The sequence below is a fragment of the Asparagus officinalis genome, chromosome 2 (genome assembly GCF_001876935.1).
Source record: "Asparagus officinalis chromosome 2, Aspof.V1, whole genome shotgun sequence".
Classification (NCBI taxonomy): domain Eukaryota; kingdom Viridiplantae; phylum Streptophyta; class Magnoliopsida; order Asparagales; family Asparagaceae; genus Asparagus; species Asparagus officinalis.
In genome coordinates, this window is record NC_033795.1 from 3,847,749 (window position 1) to 3,866,117 (window position 18,369).

Here is an 18,369-nt window from a genome sequence, read left to right on the forward strand (position 1 = left end):
ACGAGTGGAGAAGAGGGAGATGAGATCGGAGCAGAAGAGGAAGAGGGGAAACCCTAGGAGAAGCAACTGGACTCGATCCATGGCGATTTGGGGACTGAGATCGACTGCTGTGCCCACCGTCTTCTTCAAGTTCTGCTGGATTCGGATCGTTGGTGATCTTTATTTGATACGGCTAGTTCGTTTCATGTATTGGGCCGTAGGGCCCAAAGTTTGCATGGGCCTAAAAATGTGTGTTTTATACATGACGGGCCACGAGCCTGTTTGGGCGATGTAAATGATGGGAGCCCATTGACTCAAGTATTGACGGAATTGACTAGTCAATGTTTCACTGATACCCTTCAACATGAGACTAACATTTGCAGCATCACAATCGCTTCACATTATATATACAATGTCCTTCTTATGACATTATAGTTGCTCGGTTCCAGTATCACAATTAGGTGATCTGGATCTTAAACATAACTCATATAAGCTCTAGAAGTGGCTCACACCATGCCGCGTGATGTAATACTTAGTTTTGCATAACATTTAGCTTCACATTTTTCTAATTGGCTAACTGCTGCTATAATATTCACACCTCCGGGCTCGCAAAGCTCCTTGGTACGGCGTAAACCGTGAGATTCACCGAGTGCGATATGTTGTTTGACTAACATCACCACCAAAATTGACTTGTTTTTTTAATTTTATTATTACTTTCACACTTATTAAATGAAATCTAGCTCAAGTGAGGTCATCAGTTTTGTGGTGATGTTTTATTTTTTCAAACGTTTTCTAAATACGAGCATTGCCTCAAAGAGAATGAGCTTGTATCATCATCTCATTTAAGAGAGAGAGAGAGAGAGAGTACATCAGTCTAAAAATGCGTAGAATGGGAGTACACCTGTAATACGTACGTACGTGCTCAAGAAACAATCTAAAAATTATATTTGATGGCGCGATCCACGCGGTAACTATGCACAAAGTAAAATGACAAAGGTCCTCAGTCACAAACAAATCCGTTTCGGATCCAATCCTACCAACAAATCCGCACCCGTAATCTCCTCCCCCAATAAAATATCTCGCCTACGCTTGACTCGAAAAGTCCCCCCCAAACAAAAGTCAAAAACGCTCAGCCCCAATTCTCTCTCTCTCTCTCTCTCACTCTGTCTCCTGTAGCCCCCACCCCTGCGCTCACCCTATCACCCGACCGCGATTTCCAAATGCCCTCACCACCGCCTGCCGCTTCTCGGATCCATACCACGTCTGCTCTCCCAAAATCTCCGCGGTCAGATCTTCGACCCCCATCCCAAGCCGACCCCGCCCCGATCTTCCCCGCTTCGCCGCCCGCTTGCCACGTGCATCACCACGGACAGCCTGGCCCCGCCTCGCGACCTCCGTCTCCTCCTCCCCGCGCCTCCACCGCCCTCCGCGGCCTCCGCCGGTGCGACCTCGAAACCGCCTTTCCGAACCCTCCGAGATTACAGTAAGAGCCCCTATCTTCATCCTCGTTAAACTGCAAGCCCCTTCTTGCCTCCTCGCTTCAAACCCTAAACGAAATCAGGTTCGGTCTTGGCCTCGCGCTTCTCGATTCGACGATCTCGCCGCTCCCCGATCTCAGGAAGAAGGTCGCCGATCTCGAACTCGACATGCGGAATGCTGAACTCAAGGTGATTTCCTGAATCATCCTCTTTCTCCGCTTCGATTTGAGCTAGGTTTTGATGAATGCTGTTAACAACCCTAGGTTACTGAGAGTGAGGAGAGAGTATACTGCACGCTTCAGAAGATGGCGGAGGTTCGAGAGACTTCCAAGGCCGTGCAGAGCGCCATTATCATGGATCTCGCGCGAGCTCTAGGGATGAATTCGGCTAATTATAGTAAATTAGCTGAGCAGATTAAGCTTCTCAGGTCTGATCTTTTGGCGTCTAGCACTGTAGAAGAAAGAAAGATCTTGATGTCGTTGGAGAAGATATTCGATAGCTGGTCAATGGAGCCTCGCATTTCTGATAAGAAACTTGATGTCGATTTCGAAGAGGATGCTCAGATTCCACCTTTTAGGAATTTCTTGTGTCCTTTGACGAAGGAGGTGATGAAGGATCCTGTGACGGTGTGTGAATCTTCGCAGACTTACGAGAGGACTGCGATAAAGTACTGGTTTGATCGGTGCTTAGAGGACGGGAGGGATCCAACTTGCCCGATTACAGGGCAAGTGTTGAACAAATTGGACTTGAAGCCCAACATTGGGCTTAAGGGTGCGATCGAGGAGTGGGTTAATAGGAATGTTGAGTTGCAAGTGAAATTGGCGCTGCATTGTCTTGGAGAAGGGGGTTTGAATAGGGTGTTTATAGGATCTCGGAGGAGTATCCGGAGATTAGGTATAAGGTTAGAAATGCTGGGATTGTTGGTATGGTTGTGAGGATGCTCAAGGACCAGTCAAAGAGGGTGGGATCACAAATTAGGTGCAAGGCTCTTATGGCGATGTATAGCATGGCCAAGGATGATGAGAGCAAGGTATCTTGTTTGAATCTTTTATTTAATTGTAAATGCAATTATTTTTCATATTTGGATGTATAACTCTGTTGCCCAGTATTGTTTAATTTGTCTGCATATTGGTTGCTATGTGTAGGTGACATGATTTTGTAGGATCACAAATTATTAGGTATTTAATTAGTATATGCTCAAGATGTACTCTAAGGAGAGGAGAAGGCGAAAGTCTAAAGAACTAATTAAATGGCTCATGTAATGTGCAGATAAGTGACCACAAGTTAAAGAGGAGAAGGCGAAAGTCTAAAGAACTAATTTCTGCGAAGGTAGAGCATAAAGAGGCATATAATTGATGAGAGCTATGTCTATCTTATCTAGCCAACCTTCAATGGCAATAGTTTCCAATAAGGATAGGGAAAGGGATTCAAATAGCACAATGCTCTTCATTTTTTTGATAATCAATATTGATGCTTGTATTGAGGACTAGTGATAGGCCTAAGAGAACTTTGTCGGAAGCAATTAAGATGGATATGGTAATAGTTAACTGAATTTAGGAGATAACCCTTAACAAAACTGAATGGAAGATAAGAATTCATGTTAATAATGCCTGAAGCAATAAAGGTATCTTCATAGATGTTGATAAATGAACTTAGACATGGTAATTAAATATTTTATATTATATGGGATTTATCTACCATGCTTGATTGATGTTGATCTGCTGCTCGCAAAGGCATCTTCATTGATGTTGATATGTGTCCTCCAATGACAACTGCAACAACCACCACCATCTTGATTTCAGAATTTTGGAGTCAAATCCATGAGTCAATTTTCTTTTATCCATGATCCGTCAGTTAAATAAATGGCTAGTCATTTTTAATTGCTTCCATCTATGTTAATTTAGTCTATCTTCAGTCTAGTCATTATTATTTCACAAACCATGATCCTATCACTTCTCCACTTAGTGACATTCGTAAACTACCTCAATCTCCTCATTTGGTTCTCAATGAGCTCTTATGAATCTTGTTCTGTCCTCAAGAATATTGTTCCACATCTCTAAAGATATATGTTACTTTGATATTTTTCATGCATCTCTAATTTGTTTACGGATCAGTGGTACACTGAAGATTGATCAATAAAGTTTTGCCTTCTTTTTTGGTGTTTCTTTTCCTTTGCATTTGGCTGTTCTTTTTATGGAGCCTTCCTTTTTCTCCATATCAAAGTAAATCCTTGTAAGCTGTCTAAAAATCATAACAGATAGCTAATACCCATTGGGTGAGTCGAGGATAGAAGTTACAATTTAACGAATTCTGTATAAAGAAAGTTACAAACAAACAACTTTCATGTTAACAAAGGAAGGCTACAATTGGAGGATTCTCCTGTAGATTAAGAAGGGATTACAAGTCAACGATTTCTTCAAACCAAGATGATGAACTCATCCCTGCAAGTGATTACGTTCCAGAATCAAAGCAACACAATCACTACATCTTCAGCTATCAACGTAGCTCAAACACAGCATAAACGCAGTGCTTTCAGCAGCTAAACACAGCACAAACGCAGTGTAAATGTAGCTCCAACGCACCGCGTTCACATCCGCTGAACGCAGCACAAACGTGGTACCGATTTAACCGCGGACGCAGCTCAAGCTCGGACGCTAACGCATCATCCAAAGGCATATGTTTGAACGCAGGTTCATGGCCAGAACGCAAATCAAGGCTTTGACTCGTTCAAACGTGATCCAAACAGTTTCGAAAACCGTTTTTCACCCATGATCTGGGGAGTGGTTTGAGTGGGTTGTTACACCCGATTAATGGGGCGACTAAACCCCTATTTAGGAGTGGGTTATGGGGGCAGTTACACCCCTCATCTCCCTATAAATGTCTACGAACTCAATAGAGTTAGGGGACTGGAGTTTTGGAGGATCGATTTTCCAAGAATCGAGATCAAGTGCCAGGCTTGGAAAGCGTTCTTCAGCAACAGCAAATCCACTTGGCTTATTAACCGATTATTCGGTTAAAACAACTCTATTCAACAGAGTTTTAACTCGTTCTGAGCTCTAAAACTCGTTAAGAGTTCTTAATCATACTTGCCACACAAGTTAGTTGTTTCAGCGAATTGAGACGTGCGGATCGTCAACGGAGAGCAAATTCGACGCGAGCATTCGAAGGAGGCACTCCAACGCTATCGTGAAGAACCCAGAATTAAACAAAGGGGAGAATTCAGATCAATTCTCCTCTCTTTTGTAATCGAAATTCAAATTGTAATTAAGATCGAGAGAATTCCTCTCTTTTGTAATCGAAATTCAAATTGTAATTAAGATCGAGAGAATACAAATCAAATTTCTTTCATTTTATTTACTACAAATTTGTAATTAAGATCGAGAGAATACAAATCAAATTTCTTTCATTTTATTTACTACAAATTTTCCACCAAACAGTCCTTTAAGCAAAATTTTCATGTTTAGGTGGTTATATACTTTACCTTGCCTTTTGCGCATAAGCAAATATGCAAAAGCCAAGGTTAAGTATGTAATTTTCTTAAAGAAGAGCATAGGTGCTAGAAGCCCCAAAAGGACTAGTATAAAGATAAAGTGGAGATACACTAGAATCATTTGATATGTATGTATCGAATTTTGATGTATTGTTACTTACTTATACTAGAAGTTCATATTATTTCTATAGCTGCATGAAATCAAGTTATAACCTCTTGTTTTTTCCTATAGCTAATAATGCTCGAAGAAGGTATGACCAGATTAGCTATTCGTAGTTTGACGGCGAGTTTGGAGAAAGAAAGAGAGTATGCTTTACGGTTATTGCTTGAATTCTCATATGTAGAGGGGTATTGCAGAAAAATAGCATTGGAGAAAGGGGCTTTGGTTCTTCTTTCCAGTCTGGCTGGAAATGTAGAGTATCCTGTGTTATATAATTTAGCCGAGGAGATTCTGGCAAACATAGAAAAGGTGGAGGACAATGTAGAATACTTGGCAATGGCAGGAAGATATCAACCTCTACTTACTCGACTCTGCAGAGGTATGCTTTCATCATAGAGTAAAAAATATATATATTTGTAGCCAAAACATAACCTCAACAAGAAAAGCTTTGCCATGTTCTCTGGACCTTGCAGAATATACTAATTCCGAAAACGATTAAAATTATTTATCAGTTCTTGAAATCGTTTCATCATAGTATCATATATTTTTCATCCGTGTTAATCGTCACTTTTACAATGTTATCCTTGTGTTTCTAATGTTTTATTTGTTTGATTATTCATATATTCCTGTATTTTAAAAATGTTGAATCAGAGAACTCCAGAGGATCTAACACAGGAACTATTTTGGTCACAGTTCTGATGAGTAGGTAAATCTATAATTTTTTGATTTTATTTTACTTTTCTTCCCCTACTAACTGAAAACCACCATTTCTCACCAAGAGATGTTTCAATAGTATATACTACAATAACTATCTCTGTGATTTGTGCACCGGCCTTGGCTCATTAATGATCTCTAAGCATTGCAACTGTGTGCTTGAGTACTAATACTATATTGCTATTCTTCATGCTTCAGCTTGAGTACTAAGACACGTTCTCTGTTCATTATACTTGAGTACTTATTACTGTATGCTTGAGTACTAATACGCACTCTCTATTCATTATAAGTCACTCTTTCTTAATATCATCAAAAAGCTTTGGGTAACTAGACTGGTGGTTCTTTTGTCATAGGCACTGAAAATGTCCAAATGGAGATGGCAAGTCTTGTTGGGAAAATGACTCTAACAAACAGTGCTAAAGACTATATTGCTAGGAAAGGTGGTCAAATATTAGTTAATATGCTTTCCTCCAACTTAGAGGGGAAGGCGTCATGCTTGCAAGCACTGTACAATCTGTCAACATTGGATGATAATGCTACTATTCTCGTTGATTTGGGTGTGCTTCCAGCCCTCACAAACATTCTTTTCGCAACTCAAGAGGATGGGTCTTCTTATCTGAGGCAGTTGGCAGCATCAACAATAGCAAATATTGTTTCAAACTCTGGGCACTGGGAATTATCTTCTGCAGATATGGAAGGCAATCAAATGCAGTCAGAATTTATTATCCATAGGCTTACGGATCTTCTTTCTGAGTCATCGTGCACATATCAGGCTGCAATTCTTCACATTCTTTGTGGGATTGCATCTTCTCCCCAAGCATCAGGTGAGAATCCTGGTTTCCACATGGCTCTCCCTCTCCTAAACATCAAACACAGTGGGAATGAATCTATAAATGTATTAGGAACTTAAATTTCAACACAGAAAAAATATACTTCCTCAATTAAGTCTCTGGCCACTCTATTCTTCTTGTGGTGTGTTGCACTCCCTCCTCACCTTCCCCACCAACCCCAAATGTGATAGGAAGGCGTGTAACATGAAGTCTTTTTTGGATTTGAAGGACAGAAGACACAGCTTACAAGAATCTGCAGGTTGAGACTAGTAAGTAAAAGTTTGCCTACAGAATATTGTCAGGATCTATAAAATATGGAACAACACCACTATCTTCAGGTAGCATATAACATGACTTCAAAGTTTTGACAGGCGAACAACGGGAACTGAACCTGATTCTGCCTATGAAACACTTAAACAGTTAAACTTTACAATTAGGTCTTATTTGGATGCAAAGGAAAGGAAACTCAGCTTACTAAGAATCTATGGCTTAAGATTAGTAAACAACAGTTTGCATATGGCATCTTGTAGGGATCTTGATGTGGTTCTCATCCTATCTCCTTGTTTGGATGGTCACATGAACCTTACAATTTCCAAAATTAATATCTCACATCCAGTTAAATTTCCTAGAAAGTAGGGGGACTACATAATCTTTTGGAGCTATTAATAGATGGGATTTTCCTAAGTTAATCTATATATTCTGACGAGATTAGCTTCATAGGCTCCTTAATTACTTTTAGAAAGGAATACCTAGTGCATTTTCTGCTTCCTAGTATCATATATTTTCGTACTGACAGAATTGATGAACTATAATGAATCAATGATCATAAATTGGACTTCCATCTAAGCTTCATATTTTTCTCCAAAGTTAAACATATGAGCCTATTACTTCTGTTCTTGGGTCATAATCTGCCAAATTCCAATTAAAGCCCAAGTTGTTATAGACTGTGTTTATATTCTTCAGCTACGACATTGCTTCAAGAATTATTTTTCCTACTCTTTCTCTAACTCCAGTTCCCTAATGTGCTGGCTTGGTATAGTCACATCAAGTTTTTTTTTTCATTTCTGAATGAAGTTTGGTCCTTATTTCTTGTTTAAATTTATTGCAACACAGATTTAGCGGCTACACACCTAAGAGGGGTCAATGCCATCACAATCATTTTACCATACATTGAGCATGAAGAACCTAGTTGTCGGTCTCATGCTTTAAGACTTGCATGCCTCTTAGCTAAGAAATTGGGGCAGGTTATTCTTGAAGAACTCAGAACATCTAATAAACTGCCACTGATGAAAGAAAAGTTATTAGATTCTGAATGTCCACTTGCTGAGAGATCTGAAATTGCATGCATCTTAGCGGAGCTCCCATTAGCAGATGTTGAGGTGAAAGAAGTCCTAGGGATGAATCTTCTACAATGGGCTGTCAGTAACATTAAAGAGCAGTTATCCACCTCTTCAGGAAAGCAATCAAAGTTTCCCAGAATTATGTTGCAAGGCCTTCTCGGGCTCTTATTGCACTACACTAGGAGCCAAGACCGAGAAATAGTGAAGCTTGTTCAAGATAATAACTTCATGAACATATTCCTTGAACAAATCAGCAATCGTTCACATGAAAGAGCAAAACAGCTAGCTGCACTTGGGTTGAAGTATCTATCTAATTCTTCAACGGTAATAATTTCAACTAGTGATTCAGAGAGTCAACCTTCCCATGGATTTTGCATCCCTTTCACCTTATTATGTCGAAAGGTTCCGATGGCCCCCACCTTATGCCCACTTCATAGTGCAGTATGTAAGAGTGATAGTTCATTTTGCTTACTAAAAGGGAATGCAATTAAGCCACTGATTGATCTAATGAACGATGAAAGCACACAAGTGCAAATAGCAGCGGTGGAGGCACTTTCCACACTCGTTTCTGATGCTTACAGCCTTAAGAATGCTTCTGAAGAACTTGAACAGCTTGGCCTCTTTGATGCTGTGATCTCTCTATTTAAAGCGGTTAGACCTGGAGAGCTTCAGGAGAGAGTGATCTCTATGGTGGATAGGTTATTTAGAGTAGAGGGCATTGTTCAGTTGTATTCGACTGATCAGGATTTAGTCAGGGCATTGGTTGAAGCACTTAGGCTTGGGAATATGAAAACAAAGAGGCATGCTCAGGATGTACTAACCAACCTTAGGCAGATATCTGGTGTTGGAGGGAAGAACTCAAGTAACAGTCGCGGAAAAAAACCAAACCGATGAGTGTCTCTTGAGCCTAATCGAAATAGCAAATATCCTCTATGGTTAATTGCGGACAGACCCCCTGTAGTTCAATTGTTGCAGATAGAGCCCCTGAATGAAATTTTTATTCACTACTCCTGGAGAAAAGAGAATTGTTTTTGATATATTGACCTCCTGAGGATAGAAGAGTCAAAAAAAATTTTCACTCAGAGGGTATATCTGCAACAATGGAAGTACAGGGGGTCTTTCCGCAATTGGTGATAGCACAAGGTGGTCTATCCACAATTAATGTACAGCCAGATATATCATGATCAAATTGCTTCGCGTAGGCCAAGGCTGCATCATCTTGCTCCTCATCCAACCATGAGTTCATCAATTGAAGAAGAATGTCAAGTGTGGCGTGTTGAATATCTGAAATATGATCACTTGTCAAATTGCTTCTCGGTCCATGAAATGGGTAACAGGGTTTTAGATTGAAAGCCTCTCACCTTTGAGAAATTTTTGACGTTGTACATTGGTATGTATAATATGCCGATGCTCGAGTTCTGCTATGTGAAAAGTTTCACACGGAAAGGGAAGAGTTTTGCGCTTTCTCTGAAAATATATGAGATTTTTGTTGCAACTCCTTCAGATATTGTGACGTAAATATGTATCAGTATGTGCATGTGCACACATTTTGTATATTGTTGCACGGATGTTAGGTTTGTGTTTGTATTATTGTATTGGCGATACCCAGTCAATCTGCAGGTTCTTACACTAAGTTTATACGATGTATACAGATGCAAATATGTCTGAAATGGTTCGGACACCAGTTTACGCAGATGCCGATGTAGTTTATAATTTCGTTTTGGGTACATGTACGAATATATCTGAAATGTTCGGATGCGGATATAAATGTTGGGGTGATAACTTAAACGCTATGTAAAGCTGTTTGTGATTTTAGTCAACCAAATGCACCAAATAAAGTTTGGATAGATTTTATTCTTATGCAGGTACACTTTTAATATCCATAGTGTTGAGGCTGATATCAAACAGTCAAATGAAAGAAATGATTAAGATTAAGTTGACGGAGGTCGTCTAACCCTCCGAATGTCTGGTTCTAGAGTAGGCTATTCTTTCATGTACAAGTAGCAAATCGTAAGAGGGCGGGGTTGAGTTTCCTCAGTTGTTCCTTCGATGATCAAGTCAATGATTTGCTTGAGTGGAGAAGTAAAATGAATTGCAGCTGTTCTTAATCACAGTGGGTAGAGGTAAAGATCTTACCTTATTATTGAAAATAGTATCCCTATTTATGGTGGGGGTAGAATGGTAGAGTGGTAACTTCGATCGAGTATAGAATGACGGCCACGTCAGTCTTTGCTTTACAGGTGTCGGCCGACGAGTGGAGGGGATGTCACTTCTGTATTTAATGCGAAGTGATTGGGGGTGTGCGGTGCCGACATTGTCTGATGTGTCATAAAGACTATTGGGGGTAGAGGAATGATGACGTCCATAATGCATTTAATGACATTTATTACGAGGTGAACAATTATCAATACATGAGATGGGGCTCGAGGCTCGAGATATTTCGTCTCCTTTCTACTCGTGGGGTGGTTAAGAAATACCATCTTTTGAGTCACTTTCGCAAGATGACGACCGATTAGTTGATCGAGTGGGGTGATTAAGCAATCACCTTCGCCAAGGGTCGACACGAGTCGTCCTCGCAAGATATTGGCGTGTCGAGTCGACCGAATTGGGCCTTTGGTTATCTTGAAGTGCTGACTTGATTACGCATAATGTGGGACACTTGTCTGCCCTTGATTAGAGATTACTTTTCAGCACTAGAATGAATATAACACATAGTAAGGATCCTATCAGAACCATCTCTATAGAAATGAGATGGTTTGTACCATAGATATAAGTGATAAAATTTCTAAACTAACCCCAATCACCATGAATGGTATAGATATAAGTGATAAAATCTATGGTTTGTAGTTTGTACCATAGATATAAGTGATAAAAATTCTAAATTAACCCCAATCACCATGCACGGTATAGATCATCTATTTCTACGGGGATGTTCTGATAAAATCTTCACTCATCATACAATCCACCAACCAAATGACCCCTTAGCTACAAAACTACACTCCCCTCCCTCGAGAATGTAAAAATCCTAGAAAATCAAATAGGGAAATAATACAATTGTAAGTGTTTTGAATTCTAATTTATGTCTCTTTAAGAAATGAATCAGCTTTATGTTGCAATTTTTCAGTTTTTTTCCAAAACAGACAAAGTTAACGTACATATTCTGCTCATATTTGGTTCATATCTCTTTGATGCAAATTCGATTCATGACATCACCACCCCCCCCCCCACACCACACACACACACACACAGAGAAATTTTTCGTCGTCTCTCACATCTCATTTTCATCAAATACCACACAACCATTTAGTAGAAGCAGTAAGTATTCTCATGAAAATACTATGTTTACTATATCTTAATAATTCTTCGCATAAGGGGCTTATCCGTAATTTTTAATTTTTTTCCAGACAAAAGCAGCAAAACATGTGCTTGGAAAATACTGCAGAGAACCAGAGGAATCTGGGCCATTTCCTTTTCATTTATTTGGACTTTTGGCAAGGAGCCTTAGGGGGTGTTTGGTTACATTTCTATAAATTATAGGAAATGTTTTCCACTCAAAATTTGATTTCCTTGTATTTCTTAAAAAAATTATAGGAAAAGTTTTGAGAAGTTAAAAAGTACAAATTTTCTTACTTTTTGTATTTTGCTTGTTTGGTTCAAAACAAGAAAATGACTCATAACTTTTGGGAAAATAGCAACATTTCTTATAATTTATAGAAATGTAACCAAACACCCCCGTTCTATATAGAAAAGTGAGAACTTTATAGAAATGTGTTAATGAGTTTTATTATTTAAATAATAAATGCGTCAGATTTTCAAGAGATTTCCGCCCATTTTTGAAGGAAATCAATTTCTATAAAATTTGGTACTTTTCTGTACTTTATAGAAAACATTTCTGTAAATCTTTTTTGAGCCAAACACAGTTTATAGAAATCTATAGAAATCTCTTAATTACAAAAATGCCTTTGTTTGTACTTTTTGAGAAAACATTTCTCAAAAACAATGCAACCAAACACCCCCTTAGTGTTGATCATTTTGTGAGTGATGTTGGAGATGTAGTTTACTATCAGACTGATGCTCAACTGACTGGTGATGATAAAATGAAGGCCAAATAAATATTATAGAAGGTATGTTCTATGTATTTTAGAACAATTATCTTAATTTCCCTGTTTTTTTATTGGATTCGTATACTGGACAATGTCTTTGTTCATGGTTTATTCAAGATGATGATATAAATCCTTATTATTGATTGTTTTGTATTTCAAATTTTAACAAGATTTAGTTTCACTTAAATACCCTATCGTTTGACCGATATTGCTCCAAAATATCCCTAAGTTTAAAATCTTGCACTTAAATACCTTAAATTTCTAAAAGCTGCAATGTATTACACTAATTAGGATATTTTGGTGTGACTTTTCAGAAACTTTAGGATATTTAAGTGTAAGGTTTTTAACATAGGGTATTTTGATGCAATAGACAACTATAGGGAGTGCAAAAGTGTGATTCATCCTTTAACAACGTACAAAACTTGTTCGACTTTTTCAATCTATTCTAAATATGAGACTGATACAATATAAAACTGAATTTTACTAATGCTACCTTAAAATGTCTTGGAATATTTCATAACTCATAAGTTGTGATGAGTATTGAGAATCATGATAAATTTCCCCCCTTTTCTTCTTTCATTATTTCAGGAATTTTTTGGGCTCCAAGCTTAGCCCATGTTGAATTTTAAAGTCAGGCCCGTGGGCTTATCGAGGTTATAGTGTAAATCTCTATCTGAGCGGTGATTTATTCACTTGTGAAAAATAAAAAATAAAAAAAAATTATACAAATAGATCAATTTAATTGATTTCTAGAACAATTTTGAGTGAAAAGCTTCTACTTCATATATATATATTTTTTTTTATCGGGTAAAACAAATACTCTTTTTTGAACAAAATAACTAACTTATCCTTAATGCTGTTTTTGGATGGAGGGTAGAGAAGAGAAGGGGAAGAGAAATTTGAGTTTAACATTGTTTGAGAGTTTTATTGGGAGGATAGATGAGGGAAATGAGGGAAAAATTTACACTAAAATCTTACACCCCAAATTAGGGGGTCAAGGAGGTGAAGAGAAAATTGACAAGTTCCATTCATTTCCTTACCTTCCATTTCCTTCCGTTAGTGAGCTCCCAAACACAACATTAAAGATCAATAACCTTCTTAGAAGCATTAATTTACTTATTTTCCTCTTAAATTATGTCTGTGGGCCCGATGAGGTCATTTTATGATTTCACAGTCAACTATTTAAAAGATCAATAGCGTGATCATGTTTCTTTATATTTCTTCATGGGTTTTTATCAAGTCTGTCCCCTCCTTTCCTAGACCAAGTTTTTTCCAACTACTTTTCTCCCTAAATTTTTTTACTCTTTATCCCAATTTTAAAATAGGAAAACCATCACCTTTTAAATTGCATTAAATACCAGAAATGTGAAATACTTTAAGGAGGATTTGATCATTTTGTTAAAAATAAATAAATAAATGGGAAGTTTCAGAGCAATATGTAACGTACATGTATGCAAAATAAATGCCGGCATGATCTTCTCATTCTAATCCTAATTAACTAAATCCTAACTAAGCTGAAATAGTATTATGGATTAATTATTCTCTTCATTCAATCCATAGCAGCCTCATCACCACGTACACCTCCATGATTCCCTCAACCATCACGAGTTCGCGGTTCCCTCAACTACCCACAATCTCTCATATCCCCATTAATATCTCAACCGTACCCACTTCTATTTCTGGGCTCATCATCAACCGGCCATCATTAAAAAAAAAAAAAAAGGAGAACCCCCGCAAAAAAAAAAAAAAAAAAAAAAAGAAAAAGCCACTACAAACATGAGATTCCCACGCCTTCAATACTCCGGGGTGAAAAACATTTTTCCAAAAAAATTTCATTCTCATTCAGTCAATACCACCATCGGAGTCCACCACCGTCACTCAAAACTATCTCCGCTCTAGGATTGCTTCGGCATCCATAAGAGTTATCGACGACGACGGCGATTCAACAGGTTATACTCTAGGATTGCTTCGGCATCCGTAAGAGTTATTAGCAATGACGTTTTAACTAAGAAATGCATACACGCCTACTATATCCGTGTAGAAAACGACGTCAAATTGTTCAGATTAAAGTGTTGGCATAAATTGTTCAAAAACAGTGCATCATGCAACCGGATGGTGACACATCACCTGTCTCATGCCTTGTGTCCCCTATTTGGGTCCCTGTAGTAACACCCATCAAATAGATCCTTCTTATTTGCAGTAATTTCTCTCTTTACCTCTCATCTCTCTATTTCTCTCTCACCTCTTAATGAATGCTCAGGGGCACCCGTTAGACAAACCCTTCTTGAAATATTCTTGTGACCAAACCAAACTTACGCTAAGATGTTCTTGAAATATTTTGCATATCTGCATTTGTTTCTTATCTTATCCATACTTGCCATGTTCGTGCAACCTATAAACTATGCTACAATTATTCTTCACTGTGTTTAATCTCAGAAATAATACACCGACATTTTCTCAGGATATCGTCCACCTGAATTTTGCAGTTAATAGAAACATACACAAGTTTGCATCGCATTGGCCTGTTTGTTTGTACGGAAGTAATTGTGAAGTAGCTAAAGTAAAAGAAGTAGAGGCTACTTCTGCTACTTCCAAGCAAAAAAGTGTGTTTGGTTCTCTGAAAAACTTACTTCTAATACTTTCCTAAATGCTTATGTGACGTCTACGTGTCATCCTTACTTCCAAAATATTTTTCCAATCCTCAATACTCAGAAGTAGCTCGGAAGTAGTTGAAATGCATATTAATTATGACATAAATAATTTTTTTATTAATATTTCCTTTATTAGTTACTTCTAACAACTTTTTATTGATAAAATTAATTCCTAATAATATTTCCAAATGTTATCCAAACAAAAAAAGTAAATGGAGAGGAAGAAGTTCTACTTCCATTACTTTTAAAAATATATGAAACAAACAAAAAAAATACTATTTCCACTACTTCCTACTTCATAGCTTTAAAAGTTATTTCTATAACCTACTTCTTACTTCTAATACTTCCATTATCCAAACGGGCCCATATCCGTTGTTTGCTTATCCAGTATATCTAGTAATTACTCACATAATTCGTTTCATTGAATTAAGCTAAATTGCGCTCAAGTGCCCTAAAGTTTCACTAACCTTACACTTAAGTGATTCCTATTTTAAAACAGTGAAGAAAACCCAAAGTATTTAAGTGCTACAGATAAATGCCTCTTAATTTAAAAAAAAAACCCAAATAGCATTAACTTTGAAAAGAGGGAGGTTTTAACATCTACAATATGTTGGATGATAATTTTAGCATCACTATTGATTTTAGGCCCTTTGCCAGTGGTTAAGATCTTTATTGTGAATATTTGTGATGAACTTGACGCTGGAATTTGTTTACTTTTGAATATTTTTGTCACGCCCTGGGCCGGCGAGCCCATTTGCGCAGTGCAAGCCGCGTGACCCATTGAGTGTTGCACGTTGTTTTTGTTTTCAGGAATGTAATACATCACCTATTCCCTCAAATACCGCACTATCATTTACTACATCTTAATAAATCTTCGCATAAGGGGCTCATCCATAACTTTTATTTTTATTATTATAATTAATAGAGAACCAGAGAAATCTGGTCCACTCCCATCATTTATTTGATATTTTGGCAAGGAGTCCTAGAGTACTCATCATTTTGTGATGATGTTGGAGATGTTGTTTACCATCGGACTGATGCTCAACTGAATGGTGATGATAAAATGAAGACCAAATCAAATGAATCTCATAGAAGCTATGTTCTATGTTCTATGTATTTTAGAACAAGTATCTTAATTTCCAGGTTTATTCAAGGTGATGATATAGATCCTTATTATTGATTGTTTGAATTTCTAATTTTAATAGGGGTGAATTTGTACTTATATAACTTAATTGTTTGACTGTGATTGCTCCAAAATACCCCAAGTTTAAATTCTAGCTCCAAAATACCCAAAGTTTCTAAAAATTGCATTGTAATACCGCAATTAGGGTATTTTAGTGCAACTTTTTGGAAACTTTAGGATATTTAAGTGTAGGGTTTTAAACTTACGATATTTTGATGCAATATGGGACAACTATAGGGAATTTTAAGTGTGATTTATCCCTTTTCACAAAGTACAAGACTTGTTTAATATTTTTAATCTGTTCTAAACATATGTCTGATACACTATAAAACTGAATTGTATAGTACTTTCTTAAAATGTCTTGGAAGTATTTTATAACTTAGAAATTGTGATGAGCATTGATAATCATGACAATTTTTATTAGTTTATTTTATTTTATTTTATTTTTTGTCTCTCCTTCTTTCATTATTTTGAGAATTTTTGGGGGTTCCACGAGCCTAGCCCATATCGAATTTTAAAAGCAGACCCGTGGGCTTGTCGGGCCACCGGGGTTATCGTAACTCTCCATCTGAGAGGTAAATGATCTGTGATTTATTCACTAGCAAAATAATAATAATAATAATAATAAAATACAAATAGATCAATTTAATCATAGCCATTAGATTTCCAATACATTTTTGAATGCAAAGCTTCTAATTCATATATATTTTCTTTTATCGGCTAAAAACAATATATCTTTTTAGACAAAATAACTAACTCATCCTTCGGTACAATATTTAACAGATCAACAGCGTGATCATGTTTCTTTAGATTTATTCATGGATTTGTTTTTTCAATTTGTCTCCTCTTTTTCAAGACCGAGTTTTTCGATATACTTTTTCCCTAAATTCTTTTACTCTTTATTCCATTTTTAAAATAGAAAAAAAAATTATATTTTTTTAAAATTGCATAAAGTGCAAGAAATATAAAATAATACTATGACGTCATTAATCTCTTGAATATTTGACCGCGAGCTCACAAAATGACCACATTACGGGCACGCGAACCCACGCAATTTAAGAATGATTTGATCGCTTTGTTCTAATATTTATGTGACGACAAAAAACATTTCAATTTTAAAAATTCATTTTGCAGATTTTCAATGTCGATCTATATCTAAGGACATTTGCAGAAATCTGACGTACTGGTTTTGGCATCAGCACCAAGTACTGCATCACCTCATTTCGATGCAAATCTAAGCCGTAATCTTTCACGTACGATTCACAACCAAGAAAAGGCAAGGCACCTGGTAGAGGAGGCTAAAGTAAGTCTTCAACGAATACTTCTCAAGTGTGATCGAGAGGCTCATAATGGAGTGGACCACCAAGCTACACATTAATTAATTGAAAGCAAGACACGAGGAAATTAATATGAAAAATGTGACAGCATCGAGCTTCCAAAATTTCAAGCGCATGCTGGATATTTCGTGGACCGTCTCAATTCATTTCACACTATGTAGTGGTCCTCCATGAAAATGTCATCAAAAGTATTTGAAGTCCCTTCCTATTATAAAAAAAAAGAAAAAAAAAAAGGGGGGGGGGGGGGGGGGGGGATGTACGTAAGGGCACAAATTAAGGTAATGTAATTGATCCCTAGAGGCCATGCAAGGGTTGTTTAGACATAAAACCATAGGTCCTCGTATAATGATCAAATTTATTTGTTAATTTAATTTAAGTCATCTTTTTGTCCAAATTTTGATGCGAGAGAGAAACAAAATAAATCTCATATATTCACCTATTAAATAAATCACAAACATGACATTTTGAATTTTAGTATATTGCTCACCTTTTTTTGGTGTGCGTGACGTGCATTTTCTGCATGGGTATCAACGGTGCATCGCTAACATGCGATCGTCGTGAGGTTGATTCGTTTGCGACCGTATTTATTTATTCTCCGGCAATATATTTGGTAATTTTAGATCAGGTTCGATTCGTAAACCAGTCAAACAGGAACAAGATGCTGAGAGAGAGAGGGGATCAGTCCTTGGTGCAATGCATGCACGAGGGGACTCATGGATTTATGCTCCTTAATTTCTCCTCCTCTTTCATTCATCACGGCCACCTCAGCAACTAATTAAAAGCATCCATTGGATAGTTTTCAGTCATCCAGGAGCCTAACAAGTCCTGGGGCGAAACGTGTCGTCATATGGATATATGCTCCATGACCATGAAGGTCGTATCAACCACCTGGCTTCAAGCCGTATACAATCAGGGGGTGTTTGTTTCAAATCCTATAATTTTACGATATGAGTTTCACCATGGGATTTGAAATCCATATAGGTGATTTGTTATGGACGTTGGGATTCCTAAAACTTTGTTTGTTTCGGCAATATTTTGGGATTTGGAATACTATAGTTTGTAATATTTCTGTTTGTTTCAAACTTTTTGGAATTCGAAATCCAT

General features: G+C 37.3%; 2 protein-coding genes across 2 annotated transcripts in view; one reads left to right on the forward strand and one right to left on the reverse strand.

The window, feature by feature from the left end:
• LOC109829978 (selT-like protein) overlaps positions 1–150 on the reverse strand; it is a 7,530-nt gene extending 7,380 nt beyond the window's left edge. The window contains 1 exon segment of the mRNA XM_020397091.1: positions 1–150. This exon segment is cut by the window's left edge and continues 73 nt beyond it. Coding sequence (XP_020252680.1) covers positions 1–81 — 81 coding nt within the window. The 5' untranslated portion in view covers positions 82–150.
• On the forward strand, positions 1,517–9,627 carry LOC109829979 (U-box domain-containing protein 44-like). The gene is given in 6 exon segments (XM_020397092.1): positions 1,517–1,646; positions 1,721–2,314; positions 2,317–2,487; positions 5,180–5,486; positions 6,175–6,645; positions 7,765–9,627. Coding segments are annotated over 6 exon segments (2,685 nt in total). The 5' UTR covers positions 1,517–1,625; the 3' UTR covers positions 8,886–9,627.